This window comes from Crinia signifera, chromosome 9 (assembly GCF_055691185.1).
Source record: "Crinia signifera chromosome 9, ASM5569118v1, whole genome shotgun sequence".
NCBI classification, from domain to species: Eukaryota; Metazoa; Chordata; class Amphibia; order Anura; family Myobatrachidae; genus Crinia; species Crinia signifera.
The window spans coordinates 119,270,117-119,291,421 of record NC_139225.1 but is presented as its reverse complement, the minus strand read 5'-3'; the positions used below and the strand labels follow the sequence as shown (position 1 = coordinate 119,291,421).

The following is a 21,305-nucleotide window of genomic DNA, read 5'->3' as shown; positions in this document are numbered from 1 at the left end:
CGCGTCCCCTCGCGGGGCTCGCTGCGCTCGCCACGCTTCGGGCTCGGTGGCTCGCTACGCTCGCCACACTATTCTATTCTCAACTCCACGCCGACGTGGATAGTAGGGCATGAAAAGGTCGGAGGACGCGTACCGCCGCCCCTCGCGGGCTCGCTGCGCTCGCCACGCTTCGGGTTGGCGTGATCGTGGGGTGGCGTACAAAAATTGGGGGGACATTTAAGGGTTAATTGTGCCTATTTGGGCTCTGTAGCCCATTTAACATTGATTCCTATGGGAAAATCGCGGGCATTGAGGCATTGAATGCAAAATCGCGGTCAATCAGGCTTTTTAACATTGTTCCCTATGGGAAAATCGCGGTGATCGCGGGCATCGCGTCGCGGCCGTTTATGTACTGCCCGCGATGCCGCGATCACCGCGATGGGCGTCGTTCTAGGTAAAGAGTACCTTATTTTTATCTTATGTGTAATTGTATGTATTGTATTTTGTTTATATATATCTTTTTATATTCTAATTAAATTTATATATATTTTCTAAGAGAACCGTGTTAATAATTATTTAAACAGCAGGCGCTGACACAAACCCCTTTCCTTTTCATATCTAATCGTTTTGGGTTTGTGACTAAACCCTGTGTCAGCTGCCTTTAATTGCGCAGCACACACCATCTAAACTTTTTTTCATCTATGGGATGATTGCAGTGTGAAACCAAGGATGTACAGTGATGGTAAGAAAAAGCTGCTCTCTCTGTCTGGAGGCATAGGTGTAACTCTGGGAGGCAATGGAGTCATCTGCCGCCGGGCTCCTGCTTCCAAGGGGGCACCTGTCCTCCCCTGCGAGTTTAAATCAGTTAATTGAATGCTGTCAATATTACTTCTGTGGGGTATGGATCATTAAGTCTACAACAGGATGGTCGACACCATTAGGTCGACATGCTGAAAGGTCAACATGGGTCTAGGTTGACATGGGTCTAGGTTGACAGGTCATTAGGTCAACACAAGCATTTGGTCGACATGTGGTTTTTCACTGTTTTTTCACTAAATGTGGACACAGTCGACATGGACACAGGATAATGTGCACCGTGTCCACTTACATGGCTCGCTGCGCTCGCCATGCTTCGGGCACGGTGCCTCACTACACTCGGCACACTATTTTATTCTCCCACCACGTAGTGAATGATAGGGCATAAAATACCGCCTGTCGGCACATGTCGGCTCAAAACAGTGAAAAAACCCATGTTGACCTTTTGACTGTAGACCTTGCCCATGTCGACCTAATGCTTGTGCCAACCTAATGACCTGTCCACCTTTCAGCATGTCGACATAATGCTGTCGACCTAATGACCGTATCCCCTTCTGTGGATGTTCTAACATAATTTTTGCAAGTGTCACCCTGTCTTAGAACCCATGACCACCTTGCTGATTGAGCTATTGGGGACACCAATATTTATCTTGTCTCCGGGCAACTGGGACAAACTTACGCCACTGTCTGGAGGTATTAAATAGTTATATCAGCTCTAGTGGAAGAAGCTGGTAACAGGCAGACACATACTGTAACGTGAAAACGCAGCTAGAGACCTGTGTCAGACATAGGTTAGGTCTGAGGATCGGTCTATTTTAGTGGCAGATTAAAGGAGTAAAACATCCAATCACTATTCTACTCATCAGACATCTCTCATAGCTTCTGTGAAAACCACATGGTACTGATGCTATACAAGATGATCAGGTACAGCAGTGTTCCGAAACACCTCTGCTATTGGGAGTGCATTATAAGAATATGTCATTGAAAGCAGATTTTCCTAAAGGGTAACTATTTTAGGAAACGGGTGCCAGTTTCTTATAGCTTCAGGAACCCCTGCGAATCATAATGATAATGTGTTACCTTCATCCACTACTTGGGAAACCTTCTTCTTTGACACAAGTGCCATGTGCCCAAGGATGGAGAAGATGGCAAATCCTGCAAGGACGCTGGTCATGCAATTTATGAAACAAACCACAATTGCATCCGAATAACAATTGTTGTGGAATTTGTTGTATGATGAGAGGGCGATCAGCCCTCCCCAAGCGGTGGAAAGGGAAAAGAATATTTGGGTAGCAGCATCTCTCCAGACCTGCAAGAGGAAGAATTATCATTATATTGGCAGGAATCAATTAAGAGAAATGTATAAGGGCTTAGAGAATGTTAAAGTGGAGAGAGATACAGTACCAACCAATCAGCTTGTAACTATCATTGTATAGGCATTGTTTGAAAAATGATAGATAGGAGCTGATTGGTTGATATTTTATCTCAACTTTATCTATTTTAAAGCCTTGATAATTCTCACCCTAAAGCTGGTAACACACTGATATATCGGGCGCTTAACCAAATAGCTGCTATATCTGGAGACCGTCAGCAAGTGTGTACCCCCGTTCAGGGGCACGACAGGTCATCCTGGGTGGGGCAACCGGGCCAGAAAAGGGTGAAATTTGTGTGGGGTGCGGGAGAGAGAGAGGACAGGCTGCCGCTACAGCTGTCTCTCCCCAGCTCAGCATACAGCACTGAACGCGTGTGCTGAGCTGTGGAGAGTGGCTGTACTGCAGCGGCTGCCTGTCCTCTCTCTACCCACTGTTGCCATATATAAAATTACAAGTCTTGAACTCTTATATATTTGAGGAATCAAATGATGACAAGTACTCTGCATAGTGTATTGTAAAGTCTATTAGAATATAATTGCAGATGTCAAATATATATGTTATTATATCAATACCAGATATAATAAATATATTTTCTATATAATAAGTTGAAGAGTCTGTGTGCGTGTGTGTGTGTGCGTGTCCATCGCATTGCGGACACACCGTGGCACTCAGAGACACCAAATTTGGCAACAAGATACCTCTGGACCCGGTGGTGTGCACCTCGAAGCCGTTTTTTGGAAATTTTACTTAGAATTTTAAAAAACACCAAGTTTTAATTTTCCTTCATTGATGATCTGGGGAAAAGATCGACGATCTGGGAAACCGTGGACGAAGGAACAACTCCACACCTGATTTCATTGCTGTCATTGAGTATGAATGACACATTCTAACATTATGGTGAAGGCTTTAAGTTTAAACAATTAGGAAATAATTGAGGATATACATAGACCACACATAACACACACACACGTACACGCACGCACACACACACACACACACACACACACACACAGACCACCACATACGCACACATAGCACACAACACACACATTTATACGTAGAGCACCTCACACACTTAAGCTGTGTACACACGGGGGAGATAGGGGCTGAAATCGGTGGAAACACACCGCATGCAGTACAATACAAATCCATACACACTACAACACACACCCAAAAACAGTACAACAAACACACAACTCCTGGCTTCAATCAATTCTATGGAGACGGACCACGATAAAATGGCCGCCCCATAAAGCAGACAGTTCTCTCTCGTGGTCCGTCTGCATAGAATTATTAATTGAAGCCAGGAGGGGAGCCGGGACGCGCAGACAGGTAAGCCTGCGGCGATGGGGGTGGGGGGGGTGGCACCGGCGGCCGGGGTGGGGAGGGGGGGAGCCGCCCCCCCATTAACGGTGGGGGTGGGGGGGCCGGCGGGGAGGGGGGGGCGCCCCCCATTAACGACGGGGGGGCGCCCCAAACCAAGCTACGCCTCTGAGAACACACACACTTAAACATTGCCAGGATATGCACAGCACACTACACACACATATATACGTAGCGCACCTCACAAACTTACACATTCGGCAGATATACACACAACACAACACACAAACACATAACACACAACTCACAGTACAACACACACCAACATTCACTACAACGCACACCCAAAAACAGTACAATACACAGAATACACACTTAAACATTGCACAGATACACACACATAACATACCTCTAACAGCACAACACACACCCACATTCACCACACACACCCAAAAAACAGTACAACACACACAAAACACACATTTAAACTTTGCACAGATACACAAAGACACAACACACACATACTGTATATACATAGCACACTTCACACACTTACGCATTGGACTGATACATACAATATAACACATAAAACCACATACATTACAACACACACACACAAAAACAGTACAACACACACAAACACACAGAACACATAAAAAATAATTTGCCGTTTATTTAACAGTCTGTACCGGCAAATAAAAACTGTACCTAATGTACCATTTCTACTTTGTTCCCCATATCCGTCTCTCCAGTCCTCCAGTTGCACTGAGAAATCTTTGTCCTGGCCAATGCACCCATTAATCAATACAAAGTGGGTACACTGCACTCACCCTGTTAGTCAGTTTGATATCAGGCACTGCTCTGCCTTAAGGGTTTCCCAGACTCTTTTGGTTCATAGATAATGTTTGGTTGATGGGCATGAGCGCTGCATGCATTTGTTTGAATGTTATGAGTGTAAGAAGTTGAAGAATAAGACTAAGATGAAGATTTGTCATGTTATAGTGTACAATTTACTCAATAAATCGTGAAAAAAATATGTGCACATAGAAGTACAATCAAGAATGAAAGTAGGATTAAAAAATAAATTATGATTCAAACTGATAATTGTTTGGATGGCGGTGGGTTGCGAAACAAATCTATAGGTGGAGGGGGTATGGATATTGTCGGCATAATTGGTGTTTGGTACACCTACATGGGGTACCCAGATGATGAGAAATTTTCACTACAGTGTCACCGTAGGGGGAATTTCAATTGGGGTTCAGGTGGTCTTTTAGGGACCCCTTTACAATTCCTTTGGTCTCTTCTCCTGGAGCCTATGGTCTCCCTCAGTGATTGACTATCATTAAGGGAGACCGTAAGCTCAAGGAGAAGAGACATACAGGATTGTAAAGGGTCCCTAAAAGACCACCTGGACCCCAATTGGGAATCCCCCTATGGTGACAATGTGACCATGATACTGTAGTGAAAATCCCATCAATTGAGGGCCCCATGTAGGTGTAACAAACACCAATTATGCCCACAATATCCATACCCCCACCTATAGATTTGTTTCCCAACCCACCCCATCCAAACAATTATCAGTTTGAATCAGAACTTATTTTTTAATCCTACTTTCATTTCTTGATTGTACTTCTATGTACACTTGCATTTTTTTCACGATTTATTGAGTAAATTGTACACTTTGTAACATGGCAATTCTTTTTCTCAGTCTTATTCTTCAACTTCTTACACTCAAACCTTATCAATGCACCCATTGATGATTGTGATGGCTGGATCAGTGGATTGGCTCGGCGGGTGTAGGGAAGAATTTGGCCCATTGCACCCATTCTCAGTGGGGCATTACAGTGGTGCGGGTAGCGTGCGTCGCGTCATGACATCATGTGGCCAGGCCCGTGGACCTGCTCCCACACTCAGGGGCTGCCCCACTGTTTGGTAGAGATGCCCGGTGCATGTGCTTTACAGATCCCCAGACCTCAGAGACTGCTGCAGGCAGGTTCGGTGAGGGGAGTGGCAGTGGCAGGGAGCAGTGAATTTTTAATTAATTATGGCGGGGTAAGTAACGCCCACCCCGGTCCCTTTGCACTCAGTGCCTGTAATTACACACCCTAGAAACTGTACAATTTGAATGTATAGAAATGGAGGTGTGGCCCTTTCTGATTTTGTACCGATTTCTGACCCTCAGATGTTGGAGGATATGTTATACAGTAGGTGCTAAATCTCAGGAGTGGATGTGGAATTCATCAACACATACAAGTTATCAACTCAGGAGCGTTGTGTTTCAAACAACAACACCACACCTGATTTCATTGCCGTCATTGAGTATCAATGCAAACACATTCTAACATTATGGTGGAATCTATAACAAATTACAATCTTAGGTCTATGGCACTGCATATTGTAAGATGACATTTTTCAGCAATTTTGGAAGTAAAGAAACCCCAAGGGTTTCCCGGGCAACGCCGGGCGGGTCAGCTAGTATATAATATTTCAATCTCAATAACTATTATTGGGATAAGATAAATATATGATTCCTAAAACTCAACACCACTGCCCAGCTCCTTGCAAAGGGGGGATGGTGGAGGGGGACCCAGGCTGGGGTAAAAAGTACCTGCCCACCCCCCCCACCCCCACCCCCCCCCGACGCCACTGCCACCCGATATGCCTATGAAAGATGTCATTGACAGAAATCATGTCTGCAGCATAGCCTGTGGCCCATATATGGCCCGATCTGGCTGTGTGAACCTGGACAGTCATTGCAGGGGCCGCAGGTGAATGACATCTCAACTGGGCAGGCACATTTAAATGCCCACCCAGCTGTGACACATCTGCCACTCTCCCTGGATTTTATATAGAAACACAGTAGACAGCAATACAACGTGCTGAACCTCTGCTCTTAGACAGAACAAAGTGGTGCCCTAGTTCTTGCTGCATCGTATGCTGCAAAACCGCCGTCCTGTCCTGATTTTCATGGGACAGTCACGTTTTTTGGCATGACTCACCGGACACATGATTGGTATATGTGTACACACTTACCCGCCGTTATTTAGCTTGGCAGATTGGCCGGGTGTGTTTCCAGCTTTAAGGGGGTATTCAATTACTTGCAGCAAATCACAGCGGGTAATTGTCCGGCCACGGATTATTAAATTTGCCCCGATAAACTGACACGTGCCACGGCTTATCAGGGATTTTGTGTCACCCGTCTTAGGCAGGCAAAATCAAATGCAATGTATAAATAAGACTTGATACTTAAACTAAAGAGAAATTGAGTAATGTAGGCCACACACGCACCGATGCGGGCAGTGCGATGCTGTACGATAGGGTGCGCTCTCCCGCGGCACCTCATCGTACAGTACAAAAAGTATGTGCTGCACATACTTTTTGTACAAGCTTTTTCTAGCACAGCATCGCATCGCATGCACATCGTATGCACAAGGCATACAATGCGATGCTATGTGAGCTAGTTAAGCCCACAACGCACGCCGGGATCGGTGCGTGTGTGGGCTGCATAACTTTGATTTTAACTTATCCTTTAATCTTACTGTGTCAATATAAATGTTTTCATCGTATTTTTGCAAGATACTCACTTCCCCATCATGGAGCTTGCTAATGTCAGACTGCTGACCAATATAATACTCAATTCCATCTCTTGCTCCATCCAATGTAGCCCCTCTGACAAGGAGGATAATTAGGACAGCATATGGGAACAAGGCTGTGAAGTACACCACCTGTATATATGGGACAGAGAAACAACAGCTACTAATCCTTCCTGATTACACAACACAAGACTATTTGGAAATCTCCAGCTGAAATAAACAACAATTGTGTAATATGCAGCTATGTGCGGATTGGATAGAACAATCGTTCAAGATAATGTTCTACTGTGGAGCAAAAGTGAGAGACTGATGTGCCAATTCCAAAGGATTAAACATGTGTTAACTATTCCATGGGAACATGTTTTTCATTCCATTCATGTGCCCTTAGTCCAGTGCTTTGTAACCAGGGCTGCCGAGAGGGAGAGGGGAGCGGGTACTAATTATCTGGGCCCGGGTTTGCTGGAGGGGCCCCTACTTTGCTACTTGTGTAGGGGCCATAGCGATGCGTGGCCCTACATGCTGGATATTAATCTGTCAGGGCCAGAGTTCTCCCTCGAGAACACTGGCCCTGACAGATCATTCAGAACACAACGCTGACACATTGCTGAGCGATCTTGCTGAAGTGCCCTGGGCGATTTAGCATCGCTCAGAATGCTTCAGGATCTCCCCGTGTGTAGGCCCCACTACATTATTGTTCAATAGTATGTCATGTTGCTGAAGAAGATCCTGAAGGCCACCGTGGACATCGGGGACTTGGAAAAATAATAATAATTAACCGAAATATTCTAAAAATACCCACTTTTTGGGGAATATTTTGGATAAGAGATCTCCGAATACGGGATAATGATAATAATAATAATAATAATATTTATATAGCACTCTTTCTCCAATAGGACTCAAAGCCTTTAACAGATAGAATTAATGTGATACAGTACAGCAACTATGAAGTACGGAAAATCTTTTCAGAAACAATACTTAAGGGAATTAAGGAAATGCTTGAGTAAACAGGAAAGTCTTGAGTCGTTTTTTTTGAAGCATTGTAAAGTGGGGGCCTCTCGAACTGTGCGGGGAAGTGAGTTCCATTAAATCGGAGCTGCATGGCTAAAAGCTCCACCCCCAGATGAATTATGGGAGACCTTATGTTCTACTTTGCTCTTTTTTTGTGACAGGTCAGGTTTGTATAGACCTAGATGGAACTTAAGTGGATTGGGTGAGGGGCTTACTATGTCCTAATTTTGCTATCCATAATGTTGACAGATATGTAAACTTGATTTAGTTAGAGAACTCTCACATTGAATTTTTGTAATTATTTCTATCCTTGTCCATTTCTTCAAACCAGCGAAATCTAGAAGGTCCTGTGTCCTGTATGTGGTTACTGGATAGTAGTACAAAATGCTGGGTCAGCTGTTATATTGCAGATATTTGAAGGTTTCATTGGAGTTTCAAGTCATCCACTGTAGTATTTTAACATGGTCCTAAAATGGCTCAGCACATGCTCAGTAGTAGCTTTGGTAGCCATCTTAGTACAGGGAATGAAGCTTCCCTGGATTAGTAGAAACATGGAGTCTGCATAGTACTCCACTTTAAAATCTAAAGACTGATACTCCTTTTAATATAGCCTAAATGCATGGGAGCGCACAAAAACCCAGGTTTGCAGGCGGTGTAAAAGGGGTTGCAGTTGGCATTTCAATCCGGGTAACAAGCAGGGTTGAACACGGTTTTACCCGGATCACTATGCAGTATATACGGATAACCCGGGTCGTTGCGACCTTGGACCCGTTCACTGCAATGCAATAGCGGGCGCAGGGAGATGCTCTCCTCTCTCAGTGCTGGCTCAGGACCCGCCTCTGGTAATGTCAAGGGGCGGGACGCCAGTCTAAAAGGGGTCACAAACCAGGTTGGGTTGGAGCCGGGTACAAATTCCTGGGTGCGACCCGGCTTGTAGGTGCAAAATGGGTATTATAGTTTTGTGTTCTAAAGTAAGCTCCTACAAACACAGCGGAAGTTATAGCTAACTCTGTAAAGCAGGCATGTCCAACCTGCGGCCCTCCAGCTGCTGTGAAACTACACATCCCAGCATGCCTTGCCATAATATTGCTATTAGGGAATGCTAAAACTATTGCAAGGCATGCTGGGATGTGTAGTATAACAACAGCTGGAGGGCCGCAGGTTGGACATGCCTAGCTATATTCTAGCTATAATTGGTTGGTTGTTATGGGCAACTTCTCCACTCTTTACAAGGTTTGATACATTCTCCCCACATTGTGTTGATGTGCGATGGAGCATCATGAGGCTGTGATGTTGGCAGTGGTGAGTTTCTTTGCGCCATCGGTGTCTTGGGCATATGTTCTGCGTGCAGGGGCGGATTGGGAATTAAAACCAGCCCGGGAAAAATCTTGAAGCAGCCCTAAGAGGGGGGGGTGTGGCCTATCAATATGGGGGTGTGGCCTATTCCAACAAGGCCACGCCCAATTTTTGCTGCTGTGAGGGCATGGCTAGTGGCTCTCTTAGCTGCTGGCTATGTCCCCAGCCCCTCAGGCTGCAGAATAGGCGCATGCGTACAGCGTTTATTCTACAGCCTGTGGGGCTGGGGAGATAGAGATGGGGGGGACGGGGGGGGTGACAGGGGGTCTCCCAACACAGTAGAGTGGCAGGGTGGAAGAGGATGCAGGGAGGGAGGGGGGGATGGAGGGTGCCGTAGAATGCTGGGAGGGGAGATGCAGAGTGGCTGAGAACGAAGGGAGTGAGGACTTACACAGGGTGGCACAGGACGCAGAGTGTGAGGGGGCATGGTGGCACAGGATGCAGGGTAGGAGGGGGGATGCAGAGTGGCAGGGGATGCAGGGAGGGGAGTCACAAAGTGGTGGAGGAGACAGTGATGCCCATTATAGATATGCCATACACCGTGATGCCCATTATACATATGCCACACATCCTGATGCCATTATACATATGCCGCACACCGTGATGCCCATTATACATATGCCGCACACCCTGATGCCCATTATAGATATGCCGCACACCCTGATGCCATTATACATATGCCGCACACCCTGATGCCATTATACATATGCCGCACACCGTGATGCCCATTATACATATGCCGCACACCGTGATGCCCATTATACATATGCCGCACACCGTGATGCCCATTATACATATGCCTCACCCCGTGATGCCCATTATACATATGCCTCACACCGTGATGCCCATTATACATATGCCGCACACCCTGATGCCATTATACATATGCCGCACACCGTGATGCCCATTATACATATGCCACACACCATGATGCCATTATACATATGCCTCACACCGTGATGCCCATTATACATATGCCACACACCGTGATGCCCATTATACATATGCCACACACCGTGATGCCCATTACACATATGCCTCACACCGTGATGCCCATTACACATATGCCGCACACCCTGATGCCATTATACATATGCCGCACACCGTGATGCCCATTATACTTGTGCCGCACACCGTGATGCCCATTATACATATGCCACACACCGTGATACTCCATTATACATATGCCACATACCGTGATGCCATTATACATATGCCGCACACCCTGATGCCATTATACATATGCCGCACACCCTGATGCCATTATACATATGTCGCACACCGTGATGCCCATTATACATATGCCGCACACCCTGATGCCATTATACATATGCCGCACACCGTGATGCCCATTATACTTGTGCCGCACACCGTGATGCCCATTATACATATGCCACACACACATGATGCCCATTATACATATGCCTCACACCGTGATGTCCATTATACATATGCCACACACCGTGATACTCCATTATACATATGCCACACGCCGTGATGCCCATTATACATATGCCGCACATTGTGATGCCCATTATACATATGCCACACCGTGATGCTCCATTATACATATGCCACACGCCGTGATGCCCATTATACATATGCCGCACACCCTGATGTCCATTATACATATGCCCCACACCGTGATGTCCATTATACATATGCCCCACACAGAGATGTCCATTATACATATGCCACACACCGTGATGCCCAATATACTTATGCCACACACCGTGATGCCCATTATACATATGCCACACACCGTGATGCTCCATTATACATATGCCACACACTGTGATGCCCATTATACATATGCCACTCCGTGATGCTCCATTATACATATGCCACACGCCGTGATGCCCATTATACATATGCCACACGCCGTGATGCCCATTATACATATGCCGCACACCCTGATGCCCATTATACATATGCCCACACCGTGATGCCCATTATACATATGCCGCACACCCTGATGCCCATTATACATATGCCCACACCGTGATGTCCATTATACATATGCCGCACACCCTGATGCCCATTATACATATGCCCACACCGTGATGTCCATTATACATATGCCCCACACCGTGATGTCCATTATACATATGACGCACACCGTGATGCCCATTATACATATGCCCACACCGTGATGTCCATTATACATATGCCGCACACCCTGATGCCCATTATACATATGCCCACACCGTGATGTCCATTATACATATGCCCCACACCGTGATGCCCATTATACATATGCCCACACCGTGATGCCCATTATACATATGCCGCACACCCTGATGCCCATTATACATATGCCCACACCGTGATGTCTATTATACATATGCCCCACACCGTGATGTCCATTATACATATGCCTCACAGTATGAACCTCTCTCTCACACTTTAGTTACCTTAAAATCAAGCTGGCTGGCACTTCATCTACTTCTTCCTTTCATTAGATGTGTGCTCCCGTGTAGCTCCGCCCCCTTCCACTCGTGTAGCCCCGCCCCTCAACTCCGTGTTGCTCCGCCCCCTTTCCAGTCCCTGCTGTCATGACTGATGACACATGAAAGTGGGTTGGAAGTCAGGGAGAGAGCTCTGTGCTGCCGGCGCTGCTGCCTCTAATGTAGTGTGACAGTGTACTGGCAGCCGGCAGCTACAGAGTCTGAGGACAGAAGCGGCCGGGGATGTACAGCAGGGAGAGAGCCTCCCTGCGCAACCATCCTCACAGTGAGTGCTTGCCACACACAGAACCGCGGGAGCAGCTGCGTGCGGTCGCACATGCGCACCAGCACTCCCGCGGCCATTTTTATTTCTGTAATAGCCGAGGCTGCCCGCAGCCATATTTGTTTGGGGCACAGTGCTGCGGCCACGGCCGCCCGTTAACCGCAGAGATGGCGGTCTGCGGCCCCGCCAATGGGGTGAGCGGCCTTTTAGTGACTATTAGGGGCCGGCCCACCGGGAAATGGCCCGGTTTCCCGGTGGTCCAATCCGCCCCTGTCTGCGTGGTGCTTCTAGATGGGCAGTGGGTTTTTGCACCAGGAAACTTTTACTTAGTCATCTTCATTATACAAGTTGAATTTTAAAAATGTCATGATTGTATTAATTAATTTTGTTTAAAAGACAAAAAAGCATAGAGGATCACATAGAAATATATGTTACACATAGCCACATATCAGCTTGTATAGCTCATGAAAATTCATTTTACCTTTCCGGAGGATTTTATTCCTTTAAATAATGAAACTACAGTTATAATCCATGCCAGCAGCAGGCAGAGGGCGAGGTACCAGACCACCTGACCCGTCTCATTAAGGCCACTTGATTGCCTCAGAGCCACTTTTCTGAAAGTATGAAAACAATTAGATGATTGTGACATCAAACACTCACTGGATTACCTGTCCTCCAAGACACAGGATACTTTGAACACTTACATACATAAAGAATCCTATGTGCTGATATTAAATGCAGTGATAGACCAAGAATGTGTCTAGACATTTTGTAATAAGAGAACATTGGCCACAATTCTGTCACTTCCCACCTATTCATGTTTATACTGTAAGTGTTTTTTCAAAAGCATTACAGGCATGGCTATTAATGGCATACCCTGCGGTTTCTACACTCCCCTCTGCTGCCAAGGACTTATAGCAGCTTAAGCCACATTTGTTGTTGGGTTGTATCTTAGGGGGGGATTTACTAAGATGAGAGTTAACATGGGATGTTGCTGTGGGCACCCAATTTGAATCTACTTCTTATTTATTTAGTACCTTCTAGAACATAATAGATGGTATCTGATTGGTTGGCCATAGCATACCTCCCAACTTTGAGGCAGCCAGAGGCTGGCCTAGCTAAAGGGGGCGGGCCTATACTTGCGTTGCTCACGCAAGGCCATCTTCCCTTTTCGCAGCTGTGGGGCATGAACAGGAGACAGGAGGGGACTCCTAACTGATGTGGTGGTTGATGTGGTGGTTGATTTTCATAAAAATAAACATAAACAAAAGCTTGTGTGAGTTGTATGAAATGCCAATAAATGAGGTATGGGTGAGGAAAAAATACATGGGATTGGTAGCGTACCAAACTCACATATATGTGAATGGAATCCCGTGCATCAAGGTTTCTTTATACGGGTCCACCTCTTGTGTCGGGGGTGAAGAAAATATCAACAAGTGGCGTACCGTACTTACAACAGCTAAATTGTGTGTATTCCTATCACGGTTTCTTTATATGTGGTCACTTGTTCATATCCCCTCTCATGAATCCATATAACATTTTTGTACCGGAAGGAAGAAAGAAGAGAATAATCCCACATCAACACTGGATTAACAATTGTTACGTATTAAAAGAGCAGGGGGAACCTTTATATCGTGCCCAACTCACAGAAAAGTATGAAACACAGTGCATGTAAAGGTATCTTTAATGATAACACCCGATATGGACTGGGCTGTCTAAGATGTGCATACCGTACTTACAGTACGTCTTGCTGGAGGACGCCTATAGTGGTTTCTTTATCTGCTGGACCCTATCTCCAATACGTTTTGCTCATGCGAAGGATTAATAGATAAAGGGATAGGGGCCGTCTGAGTATAAAAAAATGTATTTTAATAATATAAATAAAAACAAAAAATCAAAAGTATTTTAAAAACAAGAGACAAAAAACAAATACTGGCCTTAGATGGATTAGGCCGTCCTCCTGTGAAATAAAAGAAATCAGTCACTCTGTCACCGGCGCGTTTCAACAGCTGCTGCTGTCTTTTTCAAGGGCCTTGAATCTATCTTTTATCTATTACTCCTTCACATGAGCAAAACATATTGGAGATACTTAAAGGGTCCAGCAGATAAAGAAACCGCTATAGGCGTCCTCCAGCAACACGTACTGTAAGTATGGTACGCACATCTTAGACCAGCCCAGTCCATATCGGGTGTTATCATTAAAGATACCTTTACATGCACGGTGTTTCATACTTTTCTGTGAGTTGGGTACAATATAAAGGTTCCCCCTGCTCTTTTAATACGTAAAAATCATTAATCAAGTGTTGATGTGGGATTATTCTCTTCTTTCTTAAGGTACAAAAATGTTATATGGATTCCTGAGAAAGGGGATATGAACAAGTGACCATATATAAAGAAACCTTGATAGGAATACACACACTTTAGCTGTTGTAAGTACGGTACGCCACTTGTTGATATTTTCTTCACCCCCGACATAAGAGGTGGACCCCTATAAAGAAACCTTGATTCACAGGATTCCGTTCAGATATATGTGAGTTTGGTACGCTACCAATCCCACATATTTTTTTCCTCACCCATACCTCATTTATTGACATTTCATACAACTCACACAAGCTTTTGTTTATGTTTATTTTTATGACAATCAACGACCACATACATTTTCGTTTGATGCCACAACCACACTACGGAGTCAAGCGCCATCAATATTGTTCCGTTATTGCAGTTGGGAGGTATGCCATAGCAACATTCCATGTGAAATAGAACTCCCATCTTAGTCAATTTCCCCCTTACAATCTATTTATTGTCACACATACCATATGTATACTTTTTCTATGGATTAAAGAAACCTTGAACAAAGCTCTCAAGTGCACCCCAAAGAACAGTCTTGTCACAGAGGGAAATAACCAGCTGTGTAAAATTTGCGCCTACCTGAATTTACTTAAAGGATCCTAAGTTTGCTCATTAGCAGGTAATATAGCATTATTGTACCTTAAACTGGGTACACCCTAGTAGATATATAATGGATAGGAGCATATGAAAATCAACCATTTGCTCCCAATGCTGGAAAACCAACGGTCATTCAGACATTGATTTATTACTGATATTGGTTTTGCTCACTTTCCCGCCCTCTCCACCCCATGACTCTTACTGCAACTCTTATGGCCAGATTTCCTGGCCATCCCAAACATTCCCAGAGGAGCATTGCAGGAATGACGCATGATGCCATAACATCATACGGACCTGCCCACACTCCCAAAGTCTCTTTGATGTTCTTTGATAGGATAAAACATATTCGGACACAAAATGGTTTCATCCTCTGTATGTGGGCAGTTTACTTTTAGTCTACTTCCAAAAGACCTAGAGTCTGATTCATATTTGTTAGCAAGGGTGATGTTCAAGCAGCTGAGCATTTATCGGTAGACTGGGCACGTGCCGAAGTAATCTATCGATCCCGGCTGCAATCAGCAGCAAAAATATAGTACTATGGATTGTTTAAGGAAGGCCGCATGAGGTCTTGCCTAGGGTCCAATTTATTTATTTATTTACAGTTTCTACAGTTTCAGCAGATTCCGTTGCGCTTTAACAATGAGGTCTAAATTCACCTCTGTTGCTGAGAGTAGACATTAGGGATTGCTGTGCCCAGATACCAGTCATAGGGACTGCAGAAAATCACTGTCCTTGCAAATGTATTGGTGGTACCCTGCAGGGCAGCAGGAGATAAGAACTTCCTGTGACAGATGAGTCATATGTGGCAGTACAGTGTCCCGGTCTACAGTCATATGGTCAACAGTCAAAATTAGTCAAAATGGGTCAAAAGTTCGACAGGGTTCAAAGGTCGACAGGGAAAAGGTCGACAAGGGCCAAAGGTCAACACTGAAAAAGTCGACGGTCAAAAGGTCGACAGGGTCCAAAGGTCGACAGCCAAAAGGTTCACATGGTTAAAAGGTCGACATGAGTTTTTATGTTTTTTGTGTCTATGTCGACATGGACACTGTCTAAGTGGGTATGGTTGAGCATATCATGCCCTAGCACCATAACCAACACTCGCCATACATCAGGGCCTGGTGCTCGCTGCGCTCGGCACACTGTTATATTCTCCCTTCACGCCGTAGTGTATGGTAGATTTTGTTAAACAATGCATGTTGACCATTTCCATGTCAACCTTTTGACCACGTCGACCTTTTGATCTTGTCGACCTTTTGGCTGTCAGCCTTTGGACCCTGTTGACCTCTGGACTGTCAACCTTTTGACCCTGTCGACCTTTTCATTGTCGACCTTTGGACCCTGTCGACCTTTTGACTGTCGACCTTTGGACCCTGTTGACCTTTGGACTGTCAAGTAATAGTGGTTGATGTTATGACTGTCGACCTAGAGTCAATCTATCATGAGTCCGGATACCGGCAGTTACATTCCCCCTCAATCAATTCATTTCCAAATTGTCCTCAATATTTTTTCATGAAATTCACCGGTCAATGGGGGAGATTCTCTAAGCTAAAAATGTGGTAAAAACCCCGTTATCGGTGTTTTTACCGCATTTTGGGATGCTGTAAGCATCCCCCCGACGGATTACCGCGGCAGGGGGCAACGCCAGAAAAATCTGGCGAAGGCCCCATAGAAGCCAATGGGCTTCTACCGCATCCCACCGCCGCCCTGCAATGACCCCCCGCCGTCCCGCACGGACCCCCGCCGCCCCGCAATGACCCCCCGCCGTCCCGCACGGACCCCCGCCGCCCCACATCGCCCCCTCCCCCCTCACCTGTGTCCAGGCAGCACAGAGCTGCGCTGCCCGGACCTGTGACCTTCTCCCTGCACTGATCCTCTTCCAGGTGCAGGGAGGAGGAGAGCCCGGCGCAGCGGCAGCAGCGCCGGGTGTGGCAGGGAGGGGGGAGCCGCCGGGACCTGCTGGGACCCGGAGGCTCTCACCGCAAAGGACAGCTCTTAACGCAAGAGCTGTCCTTTGCTATAATTATTGCATATGTTCTAACAATTATAATTGCGATGGGTGGCGAAGGGGGGCGGAGATTGTTAGAGAATCTCCCCCTTTGTCAGTTACATTTTTCTTTAAACGAAGGCAGCTGCTGTGACAAGACGCTACTGCTCCTACGATCAGTGGAAATCTAGTGAATCTAGTGGACAAGGTCCAGTGAAAATCCTGTGACAGATATGTCAGAAATTATGCATTATCCCCATACTCACTCCCAGTATTGTTTGCTTGGCAGTTCTGTATTATTTTCAGCATTACAGGTAAGATTGTTGTCATTCACCCATGACACATTCATTATTGTTGTAGCATTTTCTAAAGTCACATTGCATTGTCCTATAAAAAGCAAAAATGAGATGAACCTTTTAGTATTTTGCCAGTGTACAGCTTTAGCATTTGCCTATGAACAAGCATAGCACTTAGGTATGGTTCTAAAACAATTTACTGCAATTTAGTTTGATCATATTGGATTTTGAAACATATTTAACATATTTAAGTATTGCCCCCCCCCCCCCCTTTCATACATAGTTAACACCACTGGGGAACACTGCCAGAACAGACTCCTCCCACACACATATCTCTTTATTTATAAAGGGGAGTGACATTGTGTCTGGTTATTGTATATTCACTGGCCCACACAAACTGTTTAATAGCCAGTGCATGAAGCCTATGTCTATAGCTGATTAATGCCTGGTGATAGCTTGTGCCCGCTATGGGTCTTTGTACCTTGATACTATTTAGATTATGGGTTTTTGAGAACCAAGAGCGTGATTTTTATTTTTTGGGCATTAAACACATTGTTGCCCACTTATCTATTCTACTTGGATCGTCAATCATTTGTTTTACCCCCGGTTGTATCTTCCCTGTTGCATACCTTTGTGTTATCTGCAAAGAGGCATACTTTCAGGGCCGCCACTAGTAATTTTGGTGCCCGGGACTGACCTTCAGTAGCATTTCCCACCTGTGAATGCACTCTATTTACTACAAATGTCTGTTTCATTCCCTGCAACCAAGATCTTATCTGTTCACCCATCTTAGAATCCAATACCACACTTTTGATTTTTTTTTTAGCAGTCTGCAATGTGCCCCTGGATTGGTTGGGCTGGGTGGCTCTGGTGTGGCACACCTTTACATTCTTTTAGCATTTTTTTCTCACTAACACTATGTCTTTTATATTTTAATTACATTTCCTTATTATAAGTTTTATTTTCTCTCTCTCACTTTCTATATATAGCTTCGGCTTCCTGTCACCAATTTCTCAACACTATAGTACATACAATGGTGTGCTGCTCCTTTCTAGCTTATGCTGTTTTTTTGGGGGTAATGCACCTTGCACCTAGATATAGCACTAGGGACCCCCAATATACAGAGAAGCATTGACAATGGCTTGGGGGCTAACACATACATTTCTGCAAATACATGTAACCAATATCTCTGAATTCTATTATCATGTAGTGTTCAAGATTGGTTACTAATACCATTCAGTTAGCTGGGGGAAACAATATAACTTGCACGCACCTGTGGTATTCTAAACTAATTGAGCATCTGCCACTATCTATAATTAAATCCATTTTGTTGGGGATCCTGTAAGTTGCTAGAATTAAGCTATTTCACAACTCTTTTAGTATGTTTTTTTTTTCATACTGCTGATGTAAGGTTCACTGATCGTGATTACATGTCTCTTGGTTGATTCCACTTTTGTGCAGTGGGACTACATTTGCTCTTTCCAGACCTCTGGAATTAATCTTGTAGATAATGACTGTTTGAATAATTGTTTTTATGGTTTTATCAGCACTCCTTAAAGCTCTTCTTGTAGCCTTTGATGTATCCCAGCTGGCAAAATTGATTTATCTCTTTTCAGTTTTAAGAGTTCTGTTAGAACCTCCTCTGTAAACTTACTTGTATCTTACTAATTTTAATGAATGTCCTTACAGCTTTACTAAGGCCCCTTCCCCTCTCCTTCTGTAGTAAATGCAAGGAAAAACTAGTAAAATTCAGATTATCTGCTAATACCTTATCTTCTATTGACGTGACCTTCATACTCGCTTAAGTCTTATTATTCCTTTTTTGTATTCTCTTTCCACTTACTGTATATAGTTTAAGAAATCCCCCCCCCCCCCCCTTTACCTACTGCCTCAACTATTTTTTGTTCAGCTAGTACCTTTGCACATCTTAGCCTTTTTCTGACTGACAAAATGCACCTCATTGTCTTTTTGAGTCTGCTTACATTTTCTTAATAACATTAATAGCGAGAAGCCCTATTTCTATCTTAAACAATCTTTGCTGGATGGTAGAAACAAATGCAAGTGTTAAACTCTAAGGTTCTGCGCTAGAGGTCGCCACAGGAGTAGGTAAGGAAGGAAAAATCCCAAAACCTTCAGGTAACACAATAGTGGAAAAAAGGGGTATACCAATTCCAAACGGCGCCCAGTGAACCCAGAGTCAGTGGGTATAATAAAGTGTGCAGTTGAAAAGCACCATAAACTTATACTTCCATATAATGATGTTCCATCAACAACCAACGTATTCCTCTGAAGGGTATAGTGCTCCAGTACATGTAAAGAGAGAAGGGCTTATAATAGTGAAGCCTATTTTATTACATATACAATGCACAAAAACAATAATAAAATACAGTAAAATCCAGTTAAAATAATGAAACATGGATCCAGGCTTGCAGGGAGTATAGGTAAAAATTACCAAGAGGTGGATCAGAACTGGGTGTTAATCAGTTCAAAGCGCTCAGTCAAATATTCACCAGTCTGGTCCCGGGTAACAGGTCTGGTGATCAAACACTGCCTCTGGTCATTCCTCACGTCCTGCTCAGTCTGGGATGCTGCCAACAGTACTCCACCAAGCCTTGAGAAAGACCCGCTTGTTTAAGGGTCGAAACGCGTTGGCGGAGTACTGTTGGCAGCATCCCAGACTGAGCAGGACGTGAGGAATGACCAGAGGCAGTGTTTGATCACCAGACCTGTTACCCGGGACCGGACTGGTGAATATTTGACTGAGCGCTTTGAACTGATTAACATCCAGTTCTGATCCACCTCTTGGTAATTTGTACCTATACTCCCTGCAAGCCTGGATCCATGTTTCATTATTTTAACTGGATTTTACTGTATTTTATTATTGTTTTTGTGCATTGTATATGTAATAAAATAGGCTTCACTATTATAAGCCCTTCTCTCTTTACATGTACTGGAGCACTATACCCTTCAGAGGAATACGTTGGTTGTTGATGGAACATCATTATATGGAAGTATAAGTTTATGGTCCTTTTCAACTGCACACTTTATTATGCCCACTGACTTTGGGTTCACTGGGCGCCGTTTGGAATTGGTATACCCCTTTTTTCCAATCTTTGCTGGATGTCAGGGTCTTCTCCGTATGGATAACCCGTTTATAAACTGACTTATCTATAATGGGTGCAGTGTGTCGGGGTACTGGGGGGCCCAACACCACATACCCTGCATCCATATTTTGAATACTTGCCCTTCAGAGCCCCATGTTGGGAGCAGCATTGCAAAAATAATAATAATCAGGATTCACACATGCACAGTAGAAAAATCACTGACAAAATGGCCGCTGCTTTGTGTTGCCTGAGAAATGTGTATGTGCACTAGACTCAGCAATAGGGTCCTAGTCACTAGAGTCTATTGCTCTGCCATCTAGACAGGGAGCCGGGACGGAAACTGCACAGTCTCATAATCTCTTGATACGGCCCTGCTTCTATACATACATTTTGCAGTGTATCACGGATATGGGATTGAATGAACTTGAGTGTCAGGAAAAAAACTGAGCTGAAAGAAGTAGGATGAAAACATGCAGTTTTAATAAACACCTCTGCATTTAAGGAAAAGAAATACATTTGTCCCAAATAATGTCTTTGAGAGTCAACAAAAGAGTGTTGTGGCAAACGCATTAAGGCTTGCGTAAGTCTTGTACATGATAGCAGGGGAATACTTGAATCCGGTAATGAATGAGGGTGGTTCATGATTGCGAACACTATCACTTAGAAATGGGGGAAGAGAAGTATTGGGAAAGTAGTTGAATCCGATCTAAATAATAGAAGAAGCATGATGTTGTTAGCCACTTGAGAGACATCTGCAACCTGGAGCTGGTAGAGGAAAGTATACAGCGCTGGGTTTG

The 21,305-nt window shown here is 44.6% G+C and overlaps 1 protein-coding gene across 1 annotated transcript in view; it reads right to left on the bottom strand.

Moving 5' to 3' along the window:
• The window catches only part of LOC146035895 (sodium- and chloride-dependent neutral and basic amino acid transporter B(0+)-like), a 98,661-nt gene that overhangs the window by 20,476 nt on the left and 56,880 nt on the right, over positions 1–21,305 (bottom strand). Inside the window, exons 5-8 of the mRNA XM_083159592.1 lie at positions 17,375–17,495; positions 12,660–12,792; positions 7,076–7,216; positions 1,876–2,104 (exon numbers count right to left, since the gene is read on the bottom strand). Coding sequence (XP_083015718.1) covers positions 1,876–2,104; positions 7,076–7,216; positions 12,660–12,792; positions 17,375–17,495 — 624 coding nt within the window. The remainder of the gene's footprint in view (positions 1–1,875; positions 2,105–7,075; positions 7,217–12,659; positions 12,793–17,374; positions 17,496–21,305) is intronic.